This window comes from Pongo pygmaeus, chromosome 17 (assembly GCF_028885625.2).
Source record: "Pongo pygmaeus isolate AG05252 chromosome 17, NHGRI_mPonPyg2-v2.0_pri, whole genome shotgun sequence".
NCBI classification, from domain to species: domain Eukaryota; kingdom Metazoa; phylum Chordata; class Mammalia; order Primates; family Hominidae; genus Pongo; species Pongo pygmaeus.
The window spans coordinates 56585644-56606850 of NC_072390.2; the positions used below are offsets into that span (position 1 = coordinate 56585644).

The 21207-nt window shown below is 34.7% G+C and overlaps 1 protein-coding gene across 3 annotated transcripts in view; it reads left to right on the forward strand.

The window, feature by feature from the left end:
* The window catches only part of PIK3C3 (phosphatidylinositol 3-kinase catalytic subunit type 3), a 127835-nt gene that overhangs the window by 80879 nt on the left and 25749 nt on the right, over positions 1-21207 (forward strand). For all 3 annotated transcript variants that reach the window (XM_054460473.2, XM_063653610.1, XM_063653611.1), the window contains 5 exons: positions 1826-1954; positions 2912-2981; positions 4806-4870; positions 7858-7942; positions 13657-13731. In XM_054460473.2, the coding sequence (XP_054316448.2) occupies positions 1826-1954; positions 2912-2981; positions 4806-4870; positions 7858-7942; positions 13657-13731 (424 nt within the window). The remainder of the gene's footprint in view (positions 1-1825; positions 1955-2911; positions 2982-4805; positions 4871-7857; positions 7943-13656; positions 13732-21207) is intronic.

Consider the following 21207-nt stretch of genomic DNA (forward strand, 5'->3'; position numbering starts at 1 on the left):
GGTAACAGCCAAAGCTGGATATTCATGGGGACTGGACCCCTTAAGGCACTCGGATAAGTGCATGTTATCCTGTGGTTGTCTTCTTGCTTTAAATTTCAGATGAAATCTAAATTAGATGAAATCTAATTGAATCTCAAAAAAGAAATCACAACAAAGATTCTCCTGCCTGTCATTTATCTTTAGGAAGATAACTTCCAATTACTAGGGCTCAAGGTAATTTATAAAATAACATTTTCACCAGGAGTGATAAAAGGATATTCCAAATTTAAGGTAATTTAAAATTTAGAATTTTATTCCAACTAGTTTGTAAGTTTTAAACATACATTCTCTGAACCATTTTCCATGTTTTTGTTTTCCCCCAGCATTTTATAGGAAAGTTTTCAAGCATACAGCAAAGTTGAAGGAGTTTTACAGTAGACAACTGTGTGTCTACCACTTTAATTCTGTCACTAACATTTTGCCGTTTGTTTTGTTACATCTGTTCATCCATCTATATGATGTTTTTTGGGCCATTATTTCTCTTGGTTATTACCATTTTTTTGTTGTTGTTTTTAAATTTGTTTGACTCATTTTTTTTTCCTTTGGATTAATATGTTTCTCCAAATTTTTGTCTTATATAATTTCTTCTCAATGACCAAACTCAATAGGGTCTCTCTCTCTCAGAACAATTTTCTGACCATTTATGTCCATAATATCCATCTTAGCATGCCACTTTATGTGAGGTTTTATATGATTCCCCCTTTCTAAAAAGAATATAATTTCTTTATTTTCTTTTTTTGTTGATTTATACATTTACCTAAACTGATTTAGACCTTCCTATAATTAAGGGAAGGACTCTGGGGAAAACATAAAATTATTCCAGAATAAAAGATACAGATATTTGAGATCTCCTCTCATTTTATAAATGAGGAATTTGAGTCTTAAAGCTGCACAACTAGTACAGATTGAGCATCTCTAATCCAAAAATCCAAAATCTAAAATGCTCCAAAATCTGAAACCTTTTGAGTGCTGACATGATGCCGCAAGTGGAAAATCCTCCAGCTGACTTTATGTCATGCATTACAGTCAAAACACGGTCAGAACTTTGTTTCATGCACAAAATTACTAAAAATATTGTGTAAAATTACTTTCAGTCTTATGTGTGTAGGGTATATGTGAAACATAATTGAATTTCAAGTTTAAACTTGTGTCACATCCCTAAAATATTTTATTATGTATATGCAAATATTCCAAAATCCGGGAAGTCCAAAATCCCAAACATTTGCAAGCATTTCTGTTATGGGATACTCAACCTGTAGTATACTTGCCATTAAAAACCAGGGCTCTTGACTTTCCATCTGGTACATTGTTATGTTGTACTGTTTCACCTTATTTATTTCAGTATACCTCTAAAAATAAAAAATGATGATAGATACATAAAGAATGTCTTCTCTGTATTAGGCATGGTGCCAGACTGTTGACCTGTATAGTTTCTGATTGCCTTAGCAACTCTGCAGAAGAGATGGTATCTTTATTTTACAGATGAGGAAACAAGTTAAAGGATATGCACAAGACTGTCCAGCGAGTACCTGGCAGAGCTTGGAATTTTTTAACCACATGACTGATTGCAGAGCTTGTGCGCCTTCCATCATGTAGTCTTCTGACTATTAGCTAGTTCACTGTTCTTTCCAGTATACCCTAATGTATCTCATTGAAAATCCAACTTGTTTTTTAGGTCCTATTTACCTGTGTATTAATCTTATATATCAATATTTTCTTGTATGTATAGTACACTTTTATGCATTAATTCATGGCCAAATTTGAAATCAATATTTTTATTTTCCAGAGTGCCCTTATGCCTGCACAATTGTTTTTTAAGACAGAAGATGGAGGCAAATATCCGGTTATATTTAAGCATGGAGATGATTTACGTCAAGATCAACTTATTCTTCAAATCATTTCACTCATGGACAAGGTGAACATGACCTTATGTTGGTGGGGAACATTTTTTTCGTTTTGGAAGACTGTGGCTTAGTTCATTTGCTGTTTATGGAACAGAAGTATTTGTAACATTCAGGTACGATCCTAGAAAGCTCAACAGTCTCCACTTGACCTTGAAAAAATTTAGTTGCTTTTATACACTTCAGAGTGGTTTTTGTGTTGAGTATAAAGTAGAACTGCATGTGTTCCATTAATTTTTTTTTCCAAATTAAGTTCTCTAAATAAGGGATTTAGTAGTTTCCTTCCTCTTAGTCTATTAAATTTTTTTTTTAAATCTTTTTAATCCCATCTCTGTCCCTGGCATTAAAAAGTACATGCTTGCCCTATTTCCCTTTTTCTGAGCTCTAAAGTACTTTATGGCCAGAAAGGACTGCATGAAGTGATAGGAACAACCCTATTGTTCATTGAAAACTGCTGACAGAGATTTAGAGTAGATGAAAAATTTAGCATACCATCATCTAAGTCCTTAAGAAATTTAATTTTGATGATCAAAGTTAAATTAACTATTTTTTTTTTTTTTTGGAGATGGAGTTTTGCTTTTTGCCCAGGCTAAAGTGAAGCGGAGCTGTCTTGGCTCACTGCAACCTCTGCCCCCTGGGTTCAAGCAATTATCCTGCCTCAGTCTCTCGAGTAGTTGGGACTACAGGCATGCGCCACCACGCCCAGCTAATTTTTTGTATTTTTTAGTAGAGACGGGGTTTCACCATGTTGACCAGGCTGATCACCTCAGGTGATCCACCCGCCTCGGCCTCCCAAAGTGCTGGGATTACAGGCGTGATCCACTGTCACCGGCCTAAATTAACTAATTTAAACTTAATTTAGCTTAACTTCCTAAATCTGTATCACATTAAACTGCTATACTATTTGCCCACAAAACTGTCTTTTAACAATCTTTACATTTGGTTAATATATTTTACCTTTTGATTAAAAGCTGTTACGGAAAGAAAATCTGGACTTGAAATTGACACCTTATAAGGTGTTAGCTACCAGTACAAAACATGGTAAGTGTATTTTACATCATTATTGTTTACTTTAGTGTACATTGTGTGTACTTTTTCAAATTGAAAATTTTTAAGTATGTTAGAGATTCAAATAAATTCCATTTGTAGCACTGAAGACAAGTTGGACCTTCCTGCCTGCTTCCCTTCTGTCTTTCCTTCTTTCCTGTTTCTCAGTAACTACTGATTAATGTAACTACTGGTTAATGTAGTTACTGAGAAACAGGATATTTCAGACATTCCTGACAATCCTGTAGACACACATACACATACACACACACCCTCACACACACAAACCATTTAAGTCTTTTTGAGATGAATAATCTCTGGAAGTTTGGTAGAAGATTCCCTAGGAATGTTTGCCTAATGCTTACTGTGAATTCCATAGTCCTACTCCCCTTCCTGCTTTATACTAGTAGTTACTAAGAAATAAAATATATGCTTTAGGTTCCTATCCTTCCTCTGGCCACTCCCAAATCTTTTTGATGCCTTAATTACTCTTCTCAGTTTCTTCTCAGAATGGTCTTTTAAAAAGTGCAAATGTGCATCTTTATGATCCTGCAAAAAGTCATTTGTTAGCTTTCATTTTCTCTTGGGACAAAGACCCAAAAAACCTTTACCTAGCTTCTAAGTGCTTGCATAGTGTGACACACCCTATGTCTATCTTTCAAGCCTCTTCTTTTTGCCACTCTTCCCCTGCATCCTGGGCTTTAGCCGTACTGGCTACCTTCTGTTTTATCTAATGCATTGTGCTCTAAGGCCTTCACATACACTGTGATCATTGTCTCAAACATTCTTTGCTCCATGGCCTATTAACTTTATTATCCTTGAAAACATGGCTCAAATGTCAGATGTCCTTTGATCCTTACTGTAAGTTAGGTCTCCTTACACTACTTCCTTTCATAGTACCCTTTATTCATAGTATTTACCCAAGTGAAGCTTATAAGCTTTAAGATCCATGTAGGCAGTGTCAAACATCTATTTTTTCTTACTTGGCAAATTTCTTCCAACATGGTCAAGAAACAATAAATACCTGTTAAGTGAATTAGTGCCAACTATTCTGTATTTCATGATGCAAGAATAGATGAGATATTTCTTATTCTACAGGGGTATATAATCTCCTAATTTGCATGCAAATTATTATCCTATAGGCTTACCAGAACCAGATCATGATAGTTTATGATCCTGAAATATTGTTTGCTTCATCCAACTTTTTTTTTTTAATATATCCATTGTTTTATGTTTCTGTTGTCTTCAGACTTATCAGACTGACTTTTTCTCCTTCCACATACTGTCTGTCCCCTTTCCTTTTTTTTTTTTTTTTTGGTAGTTTAAGGGATTTACACATCTATTATTACCAGGAAATGACAGAAGATGGAATATTAGACAAAAGGAGCCATTACATAACAGTTTTACCTACAGCTTTTAGGGTTAGGTAATTGTAATCCACAATTCTAGATTTCTTATGGTGATTTTAAATTTGGAATATTTTAATTGGTATATGTTGTAAACCTATAGAAAGAAGAAATTTTTGATGCTAGATTTAAGAAGCTTAGTCTATTAGTTTTCGTTTCTCGTATTTTATAATAGAAATTAGCCTAAAGAAACATACAGACTAAATCAGCTTAATTTTTTTAAAAAAATGTTTTCTTATAGGTCCTATGACATAAATGCCAGTACAAATTTAATATAGTGTCCACTGATCTTTTTAAGTTGTTCAGATATGGAATGCATTTATTCACAGATGAAGATTACTCTTAGCAGAACCTTTATTTTTATTTCTTAACCAGTAGCTATGCTTAATGCAGTGCATACGTTTCTGTGTAGGCTTCATGCAGTTTATCCAGTCAGTTCCTGTGGCTGAAGTTCTTGATACAGAGGGAAGCATTCAGGTATGGTATCACAATAAAGATTATGCAATTCATGAGTATATTCTTGTCATAAAAAATTTAGTCTTTATAACATGGAGTTAAAAATGAAAGTCTCCTTTTATCATTTTTCTTTCTTCAAGTTTTTTTTCTTCCTTTATTCAGAAGTAAGCATGTTTGCAGTTGAAGATTCTTCCATTTGTTACATACAGATTCTCAGTTCCTTGAACAGTGCATTGCATATCAAGGGATCAGGCATTAATTGGTGAACACAGCCTGGCCAACATGGTGAAACCCGTCTCTACTAAACTCACAAAAATCAGCCGAGCATAGTGGCACGCACCTGTAGTCCCAGCTACTTGGGAGGCTGAGCCAGGAGAATCGCTTGAACCCTCTAGGTGGAGGCTGCAGTGAGCTGAGATCACATCATTGCACTCTAGCCTGGGTGACAGAGCAAGACTCTGTGTCAAAAAAAAAAAAAAAAAAAAAAACAGTTAATTGGTGAACAAATTAAAATTTGTTAACGTTTATTTATACTTGCATTATATTCCAAAGTATGGAACTGTTGTAATTTATTTGATATTAATTGATGAGCACTTTGATTATTTCCAGTTTTTGTTATTCAGAACACTGCTACAATGATACTGTTGCACATCTGTCTTTTGTACAATTATTTAAGACCCCTATCCTCTCCCTTCAACCTATTGCTCCCCTTTACATATGAGAAAAGGTGAGTGGTTCTGTGACAAAGTAATGTATATGTTTGGATTTTTTTTTTTTACCCTTTAAATACATGGATTAGTTCTTATAACATCTTAATGGTTTGGTTTTGTTATTTTTTAAATATAATTTTCCTGCTTCCCTTTGTAAAAAAAAAAAAAAAGATATGTAATTAAAACAAAAATGGATACACCCGAGATGAAAGATAATACATAGAAGGACTTGGTAGATGATATTTGATACAGTGTGTTTTTGCCTTTCCCTATTTAATTGTTCCATTTATTCAGTATGGGAGTCAGATTTGTAGAAAAGTATTACTCTGATGCTTTTGCAAAGCAAGTGCTTATTCTCTTCTTTGATTTGGGGTACAGTCATGTGCAGTGGTTAAAAGCTCAGGCTTAGGACATCAAACTGCTTGGGATTGAATTCCACCTGTGTAACTTTCTAGCTCTGTAACCTTGAGTGAACTGGTTAACTCTTTGTGCAGTGAAAAGTTAACGTAGTAGCCCTAAGGTTGCAATCTTTGGAAAGGCCTGCTTACCAGGAGATTGGTCATTGACTTTCAGCATGTTCCCTTTGCTTCCTAATTGCTAAGGGTGGTTCACTGTGCCTAGATTGTTTGTTCAAATAATATGCTTTATACTAAACAACCCGCTTTCCTTCTGGGAGTCTGGAATTTTGTACTTGCTTGACAGAGGTTGCCTGGGTCACCAGTTCCCGATAAAACCTTGGGTTCTAAGTCTCTAATGGGCTTTCCTTGTCAGAAACATTACACCCATGTTACTGCTTTTTATTTTTTATTTTTGGCTATTGGAAAAGAAGCTCACTGTGTCTCTCCACAGGACAGAGAGGGCTAGGATGCCTATGTATGAATTTCTCTAGATTTTTTCTGTGTATGTTTTCCATGTTGATTCTACTGTGTATCCTTTCTCTGTAACAAACCTTAGTCGTGATACAACTACATGTTTAGTCTGTAAGACCTTCTAGCAAGTCAAACCTGTCAGTGGTCCTGGGGACCCCTTTAACATACCCTTCAAGACACCAGTTTTTGCATCTGTCAAATTTTGGTAATAACCATATTACTCCAGGATTGTTCTGAAGAGGACATGAAGTGTACTTAAAGTTTTTAACATGGGTCCTAATTGCCGTCATTGTTTCATAAAGTTTTTCATTACTTACGTTGTTTTGTGTAATTACGATTTTATAAAATGAAAACAGTGACAGTTTGTATACTGATTCTTGGCTGCACATCTGATCCGTGTAAGTCATTTACCTGGGTCATAGATCACATTCAGCTTTACTTGGTAGTGAAAAGTTGTTTTTCGATAATTAAAAGTTGTTTTCCAAAACAGTAACACTTCTTGTGTTTCTCCTTGCTACACATCTTTGCCAAATCGTAGTGTTGCCAAACTTCAAACTCTTCGTACCTCTTTTTGGTTTGCATTTCCCTGATTATCTGTAAGGTTGAACATATAAAAATATATGTATAGGCCATTTGTTTCTTCTGTGAAGTGTATGTTCACATCTTCCCGTGGTCCATGTTCCTGTCACATTGTTTATATTTTTTGTATTGATTTATAGGAGTTTTTCAATATATATTCCAGATGCAAATCCTTTGTCAGACATACAGGGTATTCAAAAAAGGTGAAAACATAGGATAAACTCTTTTTTTTTTTTTTTTGTGAGACGGAGTCTCTCTCTGTCGCCAGGCTGGAGTGCAGTGGCACAATCTCGGCTCACTGCAACCTGTACCTCCCAGGTTCAAGCAATTCTCCTGCCTCAGCCTCCCGAGTAGCTGGGACTACAGGTGCCTGCCACCACGCTAATTTTTGTATTTTAGTAGAGACTGGGTTTCACCATGTTGACCAGGTTGATCTCTTGACCTCATGATCTGCCCACCTTGGCCTCCCAAAGTGCTGGGATTACAGGTTTGAGCCACCACGTCTGCCAGGATAAACTCATTTTTTAATAGTACATTAATTGTATTTTCAGATAATATGCTCTGTGTTTTTGTTTATTTGTTTGTTTGTTTTTTGTTTTGCCTCTACATGTAAAAGAATAGGTGCAATTGGTAATCTAGGGTGGGTGGTGGGGGCCATTAAACACAGTTTCCCCTAGTGGAAACTCTAGTGTATTTATCATACTCTTACAATTCTTTTTTTCAGTCAGCATCTCTCATACTGTATTTTGATTAAGCTTTATACTAGACACTTGTTGGTCATTATTTATAGTTTCAAAACACCTAGTTTGTTTGTACTTAATTCTAAAACATGTAAATAATGTCTTTTCAGAACTTTTTTAGAAAATATGCACCAAGTGAGAATGGGCCAAATGGGATTAGTGCTGAGGTCATGGACACTTACGTTAAAAGCTGTGGTAAGTTTTTCAGGCTATTACTTTCCATTGATCAGATAAAGAAGAGCAGGCCATCCTGATATTGCCATAATCATATACATTTAGAACATGTTAATATTTAAATGCTCTATAGGAAGAGTAAAAGATAAATGTTGATTAAAGTAGTCATTAATGCTTTGACATAATAGTAGTAACAAGGTGTAAATTCTATTTAGTCTTTCATGGATATGTCTTTGCAATCACTGAACTATTTTATAATCACAATTTATCTCTTCCTGGAAGCTGTTAGTTTTCCATTAGATTTTCTCCATTTTTGAATAACAGAAACTAAGTAGACCATGGGAAAAGTTTCAATGAGAAATAATTGTGCTTTAAATAAAGTTTAAGAGCTAAGATAATGGTGCTTCATTAAGACGGTGCCCTCGTGGTATTTTAGAGTCAGTCCTTATGGTCCATTCCTAGAAATAAGTAAGCAGTAGTAGTATTTCCTAGAAATAAATAGTAAGTGACATAGGGATTAATTTTTATTCTTCAGGCATTTATGTCTAACTTCATGAAGCTTATATTCTACAGGATTTTTTTTTTTCATTTTCTTTATTTTTTTCTTTTCTTTTCTTTTTCTTTTTTCCTGGAGACAGGGTCACACTCTGTCACCCAGGCTGGCTGAAGTGCAGTGGCGCAATCACAGCTTACTGCGGCCTGGACCTCCCAGGCTCAAGTGATTCTTCCACCTCAGCCCGCCGAGTACCTGGGACTGTAGGAGGTGTGTACCACCACACTTGGCTGATTTTTTTGTATTTTTTGTAGAAACAGGGTTATGGCATGTTTCCCAGGCTGGTCTCAAACTCCTGGGCTCAAATGATCACCTGCTTTGGCCTCCCAAAGTGTGGAGATTGAAGGCATGAGCCACCATCCCCAGCATGTTTATTTTTTTATTTTGATTTTTTTTATAACTAGATTGTTTAAGGGAGGATTGGTAAAGGAGTTGACACTAGAGTTGAGCCCTGAATGACAGGATATATGATATGTTATAACTATTTTATATAAGCACTATATTTGTTTATGTCCCTATTTATGCCTATACTTAAGCTGGGAGAGCAAGAAGAGGGCTTTCTAGTTAGTTGTTAAGACTATATTTAAACTTCATATTATTTTCTGGTTTAGAAGTTGCTTTCTTATAATAATATTTTTGTGTTTTTCACAACACCCCTGTGAAGTCGCCTTCCAAATTATTTTGGACCTTATTTTCAAGTTTATTTGTGATGATACATTTTTGTCTGAAAAGCAGAAAGAAAATGAACTTTGAGAATATGGAAATAAAAATGTGTTTGTATATATTAGAATCCTTTATAGTTTTAATTCTTGTTTTTACTATAGGAATATAAACATATATTACATGTAACTGAATTTGCTTGTAAACATGATTACATGTAGTATTTAAAGACTTAAAAACACTGAAGATTTTGAGAGAAAACACTTACCCTTGTCCTCTTACTCTGTATTTCTCTCTCTCTTCCCTTGCTCCTTTCTTGTTTTTCTTCTTTATTTTGCCCCGTTTCTCTTCTGTTTCTCTCAGACCTTCAAGTCTTTGTTTTCTGTGATCTAAAAAAAAATTACGTATCATCTAAAGGCTCAACTAGGCTGAACATCCAAGATGGATCACTCACATGATTGGCAGATTATACTGTCTTAGGTAGGCTTATTGTGAATCACCTACACATGACCTGTTCCTGGCTTGGGCCTCTCAGAGCTGGGTTCCAAGAGCAAATATTCAGACAGACAGGAAATGGAAAATACTGGTTTCTGAAGGCCAGGGCTGGGAGGCTGGTACTATATCAGCTTATAGTATAACTATATTTTGTTATATTCTGTTGTTCAGAGCAGTCCTAGAGCCTTCTTGGATTTGAGGGGACAGAATATATATAGATCCAAGCTCTGAAAAGGGTGTCACAGAATTTGTGGCCATTTCCCTTAGTACCTTATTATATGAGGTGTTTTACATACCCCCAAATAATTATCTTTTACCTTTTTACTTGTAGCATAGTTATTGTAAACCTTTTAAAGTCATAAATCTGTTGAATAAAGAAATACTTTTTCCACACAAAATACATACACACGCACTTGCTCTGTCAGTATTGACTAAAATTTGAAAATTCTGCTCATTAGTAAAATTATCAGAATGGTATGTTACAGGTACATGCTTAATGTCGTACCATTGTGTCTTTTGTATAATGGTCCATTTTCCCCCAAGAGCTAATGAAAATATGACTGGCTTTTTCATGGGGAAAGAATAGCAATTTAAATTGTCTTACCTATTGGACAGTTAAATTCACCTTACATCTTATCTCTCCCCTTTTTTCCAACATTTCACATGTATTCATTCCTCTGTAAGTGATTTGATGGCAGGCCTTCTCTTCATCTAGAAGAGCCTTCTGTTTTCTGTATGGCTTCCTGTATGACAAAATAATCTGTTTGTGTGTAACTTCATTTTAGAAAATAATGTTTTAATGTTTTTGCAGGGTGTAAGAAAAAAAATTGATAATAGTTTTGGTGACATCTTTTCCAGATTATCTAGTCTCAAGTCTATATCATGCAGCTAAATGTGGGAATACTGTTTATTCTCACATACACGCATATCTTTACTAAGTAAAGGGAAATAGGATCAGTGGTCTATTTGTCTTTATATTTTTCTTTAAGTCAAAGTTTCTTTGTAAAAACAATTTCAAGATATTTTGCATCTCACATGGAGTGAAAAAACTAACAACATTGTTTTGACAAGATTTTCTTGGACAGAAATAGTGTTTCCATTGTTGTATAGTTAAAGAATAACATCAGTTTCCCTAAAAATTTTCTAGCAAATTTATTTCAGGTCATCTTAAATCATTCTGAGTATTAGTTATCTCCTCAACGTTTCTGAGGATCATCCCATTCTTACCCCAAATGTTTTGTTGTTATTTTTCAGGATGTAGCCTTGTTTAAAGTGCCCTACTGAGTATTAACACTTTGAACTATTGAAGCACTCTAAATTTTCATCTTTACTATTAAATATGGCCATATGTCGATACATATATTTCACTTGACTAAACATGTTTATCAAAATGACCATCCAACATATTTATGACCGTAATCCACTGAGCCAGGGCAAAAGACCCTTATCTTATTCATTTTCCATTTCCATATAACAATGAAATGCACTGTCAAACTAATTTGATGATGAGTAGTTTATAGAAATATTTTGCTTTATCATTAGGATTAAGCATAATTTGTGTATACCTAGTTACATGAAAATTGTAGGTCAGAAGTAACCGTTGCAACACAAGTGAATCAGTATTCTGTAGAGACAGCTAAACTTGAAACAAAGTAAATACTGACAAAAACTAATTGTAATTTATAATTAAAAACGGGAATAGTAAGTAGGTCTGGATTGAACAACTCAGCTGCACTGATGTACAGTGATGTTATTTTTGAAAATTGCAGGAGTTTCGCTTGTCTTCATATGCACATTATCGATAGTTTAGTACCCTTGAGTAGCAGCGAGATTTCTACGAATCACATATTAGAGAACCTAAGTGTTCTAAGTTCTCGTGTGTTCTCAGAGTACTGTACTTAGTTTCTCTTTAGGGATATCAAATTTAATATCCCTCAATAAGTCACTTAGTTATTTCTCAGTGGGAAGTCTTTAGTCATTTTTGAAATTGCATGTATTGTGGCAATTTTAGAGCAGTGCTACTTAAAGTGTGATCTGTGGACCCACGGTATTGACTTTACCTGGGAACTTGTTTGTATTACACAATCTTGGGCCTTGCCCCAATTCTGTGATCAGAATCTTCAGTCTAACAGGATTTTCAGGTGATTCTTATGTTCATCAATACACTAGAGTTTAAAGAAGGCTTCTCAACCTTTGGTGTGCATAGTAATTTTTGAAAGCTTGTTAAAATGGAATTGTGGCTGCCGCCCCTAAAAATTCTGATTCAGTAGGACTGAAGTAAGGCTGAAGAGTTTACATATTTAATAAGCTTTCAAGTGATAGTGATACTGCCAGTCTGTGGGATCACATTTTGTGTAGCAATGCTCTAGATCAAGGGTGAGTAAGACTTTTCCCTAAAGCTTTGCAGATAGTGAAGTATTTTAGGCTTTTCAAGTCAGGTGATCTGTGTAACCGTTCAACCCTGCCATTGTAATGCTCAAACCAGTATGTAAATGAATGAGTATGACTGTGTTCAAATAAAGTTTACAAAAACTGAGGGGAACCAGATTTGACCATCAAGCTGTAGTTTATTCTCCCTTCATCTAGATACCCTTTAAGTCCTCCTCAGTGGACCACTAAATGTTATCGTTGCATTTAGCTGCAGTTAACATAATGTACCTACAGTGACTTAATCATAAGAGTTTATTTTCTCTTTTGTGACAAAACTAGTTATAAGAGATTGCTGTTGTTCTAACTATTTAAGGTGATTAGGACCAGGTGAAGGCTCTGTGATTCTCTGTGATTCTCTTGCCCTTTTCCTCATGGTCTGCAACTACAGTCATCATGTCGCAATCTAGACAGGAAGGAGAAAAGGCCTAAAGGGCTAACCTCCTAGCTGAGTCAGCCCCTTGCTTAAAACTGCTTTCCTTGCATCTATATTTGCTTACATTTCATTGGACACAAATCCCAGTCCAGTGACTTTGAACAATACCATTAATTCTTGGAGCCTGAAGTTTTTCATTTGAAGGATGGCTATCATACTTAACTGGCATCATTAAACGGGTTGGAAATGATGAATATGATATGTCTAGCTAAGAGCCTAGTCTTCAGTACATTGTAACTCTGATTATTATTAATTAATACTATTTTTCCAATAATTATACCATTGCTTAAGTTGCTTTTGGACTTCTGGAATGGCCTTCAGAACCTAAGTCAAATGAACCTTATTATTCATTGAATTTGAACAGGGTTATAAGTTCATTAACAGGTGGTCCCATCTTGTTTTTACACATGGGTTGAAATAAACAGGTTTTTGTAAATATTGCTATAGTTTTATATGTTTACAAGTTGTATTTGTTGTCAGGTTATTAATGGTAGAAATAAACATAGTTAAAAAAACAAACTCCAAAAGGGTGCTATTTGCTAAATTCTGTTTAAGTAGTTTCAATAAATGTTAAATTTCCAGACTTTTTTTAAGAATAAAAAGGTAACAGAATACAGCTAGAGCCAATGTCTCTGCCTTTAGCCTTGATCATGTAATTTTTCTTAATGCTTTAGAAGATTATTGTGTTAACTTCATAAATGTCTTTACCACTCAAATGAATGCATTTGGTTTTCTATCTGCTTCCATTTCAAGATTATTTTTCCACAGACTTAAAAAAAAATTTAACCCTGCATTTACTTATGTTATCTTATAGATAACATGGTTATGAGTTATGGGATAATTGACCGTTGACTTTTAACTGTGTCCAATTTGATATTAGAATTGCTAGGCCCATGTTATAATTTAAGGTCTCCTGAACCTAACTTAAGTTTTGATGCAAGTGACTTTTGTAATTTAACAGAATTCTACAAGATTTTCTGTTTTAAATAGTACTTTGAGTTTCAAGTGACAGACATAAAGATTGCATATTTGAGAATTTAGATGAGAAACCAGAGACATTAGAAAACAAATTGATACTAAAGTTGCACAAACTGCTTTTATATTCAGTAGAATATATAACCTGGTTTGTATTTGTTTTCACATTTTTTTTAACTGTTACTGCAGCTGGATATTGCGTGATCACCTATATACTTGGAGTTGGAGACAGGCACCTGGATAACCTTTTGCTAACAAAAACAGGTAACAGTTAATGACTACCAGTAGACATACATTGTATATGCCCATGGTTTTTACCCCTGAATCTATTTACTAACAAGATAAGTTGCGGCCTGGCGTGGTGGCTCACGCCTGTAATCCCAGCACTTTGGGAGGCCAAGGCAGGTGGATCACCTGAGGTCGGGAGTTCGAGACCAGCCTGACCAACATGGAGAAACCCCGTCTCTACTAAACGTACAAAATTTGCCAGGCGTGGTGGTACATGCCTGTAATCCCAACTACTCGGGAGGCTGAGGCAGGAGAATCATTTGAACCCAGGAGGCAGAGGTTGCAGTGAGCCGAGATTGCACCACTGCACTCCAGCCTGGGCAACAAGAGCGAAACTCAGTCTTAAAAAAAAAAAAAAGATGCATAAGTGAAGATAAAGCAGAGAGTCTTAAAAATTCCTTTAAATGTTACCTTGGAAGAACATTTAGGGAAAGTCCTTTCCCTTGTAAGAATTGCTTTAGTAGTAATCCTACAGATGGTCATTTTGCCCACACTTCTGTACTGGAAATGCCTCTTTTTATGGAAAGCCAATAATGGATACAAGCAGCTTAGTCTCTTACTGTATAGCTCTAGTTAGATTGTTAAAATGTCCTTTCTCTTACAAAGTGTGCTTAATTCACTTTAATATTTCCCTTTAATTATTTGCTTTTCCCTTGGAGTTCTATGGGATAATCATTCTCAGTCCCCTTTGTCCTGACAACTCTTTAGCCCTATGTATTTATCTTTATGTAGACAGCTTCCAAACTTACAGCTTTTTACCTCAGTCCATTTCATTAACTTCAAATTGAAATATCGAAATGCTTACTTGAAATTCTCATTATATATGGCCAGTTGTAAAAGGTTGTCCTTTCCTCTACTACCTGCCTAAAACTTGTTTCTCACCTCATTTTCCCGTTTCAATAGATAGCAACATCACCTACCCAGTTGTTCAAGCTCTAGACCTCAAAGTCATTCTTAATATGTCTCTTGGCCTCATCTCATATACTCATTAGCAAATCTTGTCTACTCCTCAACTCCAAAATAGATAATGAAGTTACCTATTGTCTTCATTTTTACTACTTTGACCTCACTTGAAGCAACCAATATATGTTGCCTAAACAATTTGAATGAAATCTGAACCCTTTGATGGGACCTTGTGGCTTGTCCAGGCAGGCCATTTGTCTGAATGTCAAACCACTCCTGCCTCAGACAAGAGCCTTTGTTGTTTTCTCTTTCTGGAAAGTTATTTATTCAGATCTTTGCAGGGCTGACTTTAGTTATTAAGTTGAAGTTCTAATGGCATCTCTTTAGAGAAGCCCTTTCTAACTCTTTGATATGTAATAACATATCTGCCTCTTCCTCCAATGCTCTCTACTTATTACTGTATTGTTTATAGCACTTATCACTAGCTGAAGTTACCTTTTTTGTTTAATTCAACAACTATTTATTGAACACCTAGTAGATGCTGGGAATACCAAAGTTAACAGAACAGACAGAAATCCTTGCTCTCCTAGAGCTTGTTGAGTTCTTATCATCGTCTTCTCCCATTCAGGATGCAAGTTCCATGAGAGCAGGAACCATTGTCCGTTGGGGTTACCCCCATGCCTCTGGACCTTGAACACCACCTAGCTAAAGTGTTCAATAAATCAGTGTTGAATTAATGATGAATAAATACTTCTGCTCTTCCATGAACCTGTCTGGGCTAAATAATTCAAGTTTCTTCAACTTTCTGCAGAAAACAGATGTTTACGTTACTCTTTAAATTGCTCTCTCAAAACATTTTCTGTTTTGTTTGTATTTCTCCAAATTGTGATAATAATTTAACATAATACATCAAGAATAGTCTAATTATTTATATAATGACCCTATTAATTTATAATTTGGAATGTCATATATTCAGTTTTTAATTATTACATATGAAGAATCATCTGTTAGAACTTGCATGGGTGATGTCATGTCTGTGTCAAAGCCAGTCAATCTCCTTAATAACCAAGACCAAAAGAATATAATCAGAGTGTCATGCAGACTCTTGGCTGATTTGCTAATTTAGCAGAGGATATTTATAAAACATTATGGTGTATTTGGAGAGAATTGTAATTTGGAAGTTTTCATGTGTTATTTTCATTAGCTCTTTTTTATTGGTTGAATCTTTTAACCACAAGAATCAAGCAACCAAAATGATTCCATTTTTTTCTAGATTGTAATCATTTACAACTACAATGGAATTCTTTAATATAAAAATAATGCTAAATGACGAGTTAATGGGTGCAGCACACCAACGTGGCACATGTATACATATGTAACAAACCTGCACGTTGTGCACATGTACTCTAAAACTTAAAGTATAATAATAATAAAAAATAAAAAAATAATAATTTGCCAATGGAAAAAAAAAGTAGTATTACATCTGTAATGTTATATTCACAAGTTCTACTTGATTCTTTTTTTGGAAATTGATAAACAATCAGACAGTGTAAAAAACCTTTTTCTATTGTACTTTGAAAAGTGCCCTTGTGTGTATTTGTGTGTGTGTGTATGTGTGTTTTGATGGGGGTATTTAAGAGTGAAACTGGAAGGAAGAATCTACGTAATATGCTTTTTTGGCCCAGGTCTCAGTTACTTGTTTAATGGAAATTGAATTAAATTTCAGAAACAGAAGCTTTAAGCTTTTGTTAACAGTTTTCCACTAGAGGGTGCCCCAGATTTGCTTTTTCAAAACCAAGATTTTACCCTAAAATGTGCATAAGTAAGACGCACATTTTTTTCCTATTAAAACAGCAGTTCATTTTTTCTTAACTGCTCTGTAATTATTTCATCCAGTTACATTATGCAGTTAGCATTTTATATCTTTCTTACTGGATACATGTTTTCAAGTTTTTAGTTTTGGTTTGGATGAAATTAGATTCTATAAGGAGAGACTGAGTATGTCAAGACAAATAGAAGTATAATGCATTCCTCAAGTTCTAACAATTTATAATAATTAATTTTAAAAAGTTTGTGTCTCTAGTCATTTTTACTGAGAGTCTGTATTTCGAAGTGGTTTTAAGTTACATTTCATATATGTTATAAATAGACTTTGTATAGTTCAAAGTGAATTTTGAATGTGGTTCAGTGCAGGAAATATATTCCAATGTTTTTAGTTTAAAAAATGCCTCGACTGTCATGAAGACTTGTCCATTTATTATGCCTTCAAATTGAAAACTTTGGGTTCTCTTACATAACTGTCCAATCTTTCAATGGCTGATGGAGCATTTTTTAATAATCAAGTAACATTTTTCTTATTCTGCAAAATACAGTACCTTTGTTTTCTGTTCTCATTTGCCAGCCCAAGCAGGTTTAGAGTCTAAGATTCTGCTTTAGATTAAAGTGGTTTTGAATTGTAATCGGACTTCCACTGTATCATCTGTGTCCAATTCTTTGATATGGGGGATGGAGCAGAAGAAGGAGCCATGCAGATTTCATTTCACTGATATTTTTTGGGGACTTAAACCAGACAAACTATTCTACCCTGTAAATATAGATGAAATAGAAAATGATCCAGCTAAGAACTCTGGGCATGTGAAAGAAAATGACTCGCTGCATATAGAGAATGTCAAAATCTATACAAGAGTAATGTTCTCAAATGCAAAATATTAGTCTCAGTTAAGGATTTCCCAGACCTTTTTTTGGCCCATGCTTTGTTTTTGAATACTTTTAGCTTGGTTGAAGTTTACTCAGCTTGTGCAGCAGAGGGCGCTGTGTATCCACCATAAATGTAAAAGTGTAGGGATTGTATTGTCAGTGTATTGTCATGTGATTAATTATAACGCTGTTTTTTTGAAACAAATTTGGGGTGAATGATATTTTACTTATTAGTGCATTACTATCGAATTCTTTTTTTATTATTACTATAGAATTCTTTGGACAAGAAATTGCAAAGCTAGGCTGTGGTGTGGAATTGAAAAATAGTAGATTTTTTCCCAAGAGTCATTGTCCATAGGAGAAACTTTAAAAAGCTTACTTAGGGCAATCAGTTGTGACAGGATTCAGATGAAACATGGTTTGAGTTTCTCCCAGCTCTTTGGAGAAAGGTTAATTTTTTTGTTTTTATTTTTGAGAGTTTGAGGAAAGAGGGGAAGGCAGTATAACTGAAAAATATGTTCACTGCTTATGGTATACTTTTTAATGCAATCAGTATTTGAAATTCATTTGCAAATAACTGAAAAATGTTCACAAAAGTAAACAGGGAACTGGTATCTGTACTAAATGGAAAGTACATTGTGAGTCCTAAGGATGGCCCTCCTGATCTTGAGTTGCCATTTGTGAGAAAGGTAGTAGCTTTTTTGTCCTCCTTGCCACTTTAGAGTAATACACTTTGAACCTTTTGTCAGAAAGCTCAACATAAAGAAAAATGGTTATTCTTATTGTTATCTTAATTGGACATTTTCTTTCAATATAGCTCCTGTAATACAGGGTTCTCTAGAGGGACAGAACTAATGGTGTATATATATATATATATAAAGGGGAATTTATTAAGTATTAACTGATACATTCACAAGGTCCCATTATAGGCCATCTGCAGGCTGAGGAGCAGGGAGAGCCAGTCTGAGTTCCAAAACTGAAGAACTTGGAGTCGGATGTTCGAGGGCAGGAAGGATTCAGCACGAGAGAAAGATGTAGGCTGGGAGGCTGGACAAGTCTCTCTTTTCACATTTTTCTGTCGGCTTATATCCCAGCTGCGCTGGCAGCTGATTAGTTTGTGCCCATCTAGATTAAAGGTCTGCCTTTCCCAGCCCACTGACTCAAATAATAATCTCCTTTGGCAGCGCCCTCACAGACACACCCAGGATCAATACTTTGTATCCTTCAATCCAGTCAAATTGTCAGTCAGTATTAACATCACAGCTTCTATCCTGATTTTCTGTATTATTCTTTAATTTTACGTGAAATTGATTATTTTTTAGACTGAGAAACAGTCTTTCAGAGTGGTTAATTTGTTTGGCTCTAAAGGCAAATTTTTGCATTTATTTTGCCTCTCCCCCATTGGGTGACTGTGGGTAAGTTACATAATATGCCAGTAACTCAGTCTCTTCTTCTGAATCTGTAAATAATAATAGAACCTCTCTCCTAGTGGTGCTGTGAAGTTTGAATGAGATAAGTAGACTTTTGCTTGGTATTGAGCACATAATAAACATTCTTTAAGGGCTATTAGGTTTTGTTTGCTTGTTTGTTTTACCACCATGAGATGAATAATGCCTTTTTTTTTTTTAAACTTATGTAGTTGTTATTTGGACTCATACTATTAGAGAGAAGAAAATAGTTAATATATTTCAAAAATTTGTTTTTCCCACTTGCTATAATTTGGGTATTTGACTCCTCCAAATCTCATGTTGAAACTTCATCCCCATTGTTGGAGATGGGATCAGATGGGAAGTGTTTGGGTCATGGGGTTGGATTCTTCATGAATGGCCTGGTACTGTGCTGGAGGTAATGAGTGAGCTCTTCTGTTAGTTCCCTTGAAAGCTGGTTGTTAATAAAAGAGCTTCGTACCTCCCCTCTCATGCTATTATGTGATCTCAGCACATGCCAGCTCCTTTTCGCCTTTATAGATTATTGATCTTTGATACTGAAAACTACTATTGAAAAATGTTGCATCATTATGCTTTTAACTGAGTGAAAATACTGCTAACCAAGTATATTGTAAGGGTTTAAGTAACAAGTATTGGGAACAGTGAGTAAGAGTATAAATGTAGGGAGCCTTTTTAATTCTGAAAATATAGGTTTTGCTATAAGAATAAATTGCTGTTTGCTATCTTCTGTATTTCTAGGTTTAGTGATAGGGCAATAGGAAAGATACGACATTCAACTAAGACAAAGGCATTTTATGGAAAAAATGGTAAATAAATGCCAGGTTATATATAAAAAATTGAAGAGTGGGAAACTCACGGGAGTAGAGTGTCAGGGAAGAATTTTTGGAGTTGGGAATTATATGGAATCTTTAAATAATAGAGTTTGGATTATAAGGAACAGCAGAAGAAAGTCAGGTAGAAGGAGGAGAGTAAGAGGTATGAAAAACAGAATGAATACAGTTTTCACATTGGACACATTTAATTATTAAACAAAATAGAAATTTAAAGTAAACTTTACTATTAAATACTGTCAAAGAGAATAGTGTGTATTCTCTTTAATCCAAGAATTACAAATGCCTCGAACTACGATTTTAGAAATAAGTTCATATTATTTATGCAAATAACAGGAAAATGTAATTAGCACCTCTTACTCCCTATGTTTTACAAGTTGGAGACAAAAGGAGGTTAACAACCAGTTTGTTTTATGTATACTTTATTTCTTGACTGTTTAAGATGGTAGATTCGAATAAGATCATACTCTCTGAACTTGTTAAACATTTTTTTTTAATTTCATTATGTGTATTTTTTGAACCTTTACAAGTTGCATTTTCAGATATTAACTTTAAAAAAAAACATTCCCTTCAGTGTTTATAAAGATGAATTTTCTTAAAACATTACATTAATAGGCTCTTTTGAAAATACATGGCTATTTAACTTGCAAAGCATAATATAATTTCATTGTTAGATACTGAATCTTTTACACCTTTTAATTTAGTAGTAATCCTGTTGTTTAAGAGTTTTCTGACAAGAAGGATAGAAATACATTCTTCATTTGTAAACAGTGATACGTAGCCAATATTGGAATTCCAGTAATTCCTGTAATGACATGAAGAAAACTGGGATGGGTTTCGTATTAAAAGCATGGAGCCCATTAAATAAACCATGCATGATGGCAGTTTTGTATCAGAGATTGACCAGATTGGTCATCTGTTCAAGTGTTTTGGTAACAAAACATTATTTAAATAATTAAATAAAACCAAGGAAAGTGTATCTACACCTGTAATATTGTGAGCTTCTTATTTCTTTACCTCTTATGGAGCAGAATCGTGTGTATCCAACAAGGTAAAAGATAAGTGAGAACTTCAAAATGAGAATAAAGTACCAAAAGAATTGCTTAACTTAGTTGAACAGAGGACACATGTTTAGTTGAAGGTGGTAAAATGGTTAACAGAAATTGATCATGGACTTTTCATCAGATCATGGAAAACTGAAATCATAACATACTCCCCTTGAACCTTACGAGACTATAGGGATGCTGCTTTTCCAGTGGGTACTGAAGTTATCAAATTCACTTTTGTAAAACTGGTTCCTCATATTTGTTGAATTATGGACTTTCCTTGGGAATCTGGTGAAGTATATTGATCTCCCCTCTAAATCAGTTTCATTGTACTTAGAGACCATTGAAGCCCATTTTGGGATTCCGAAAGAGTAGTTTTTCAGTCATAAATCATTCAGTAGTTTCTTTTAATGGAAATGGAACCCCCCCGTGTTGACATTTTATGATCTTAAATATGTACAGCGTGAAACCTCATAATTGTGCCTACTCTTACATACTATACAATGAAAACAGATTTGTAAATCAATC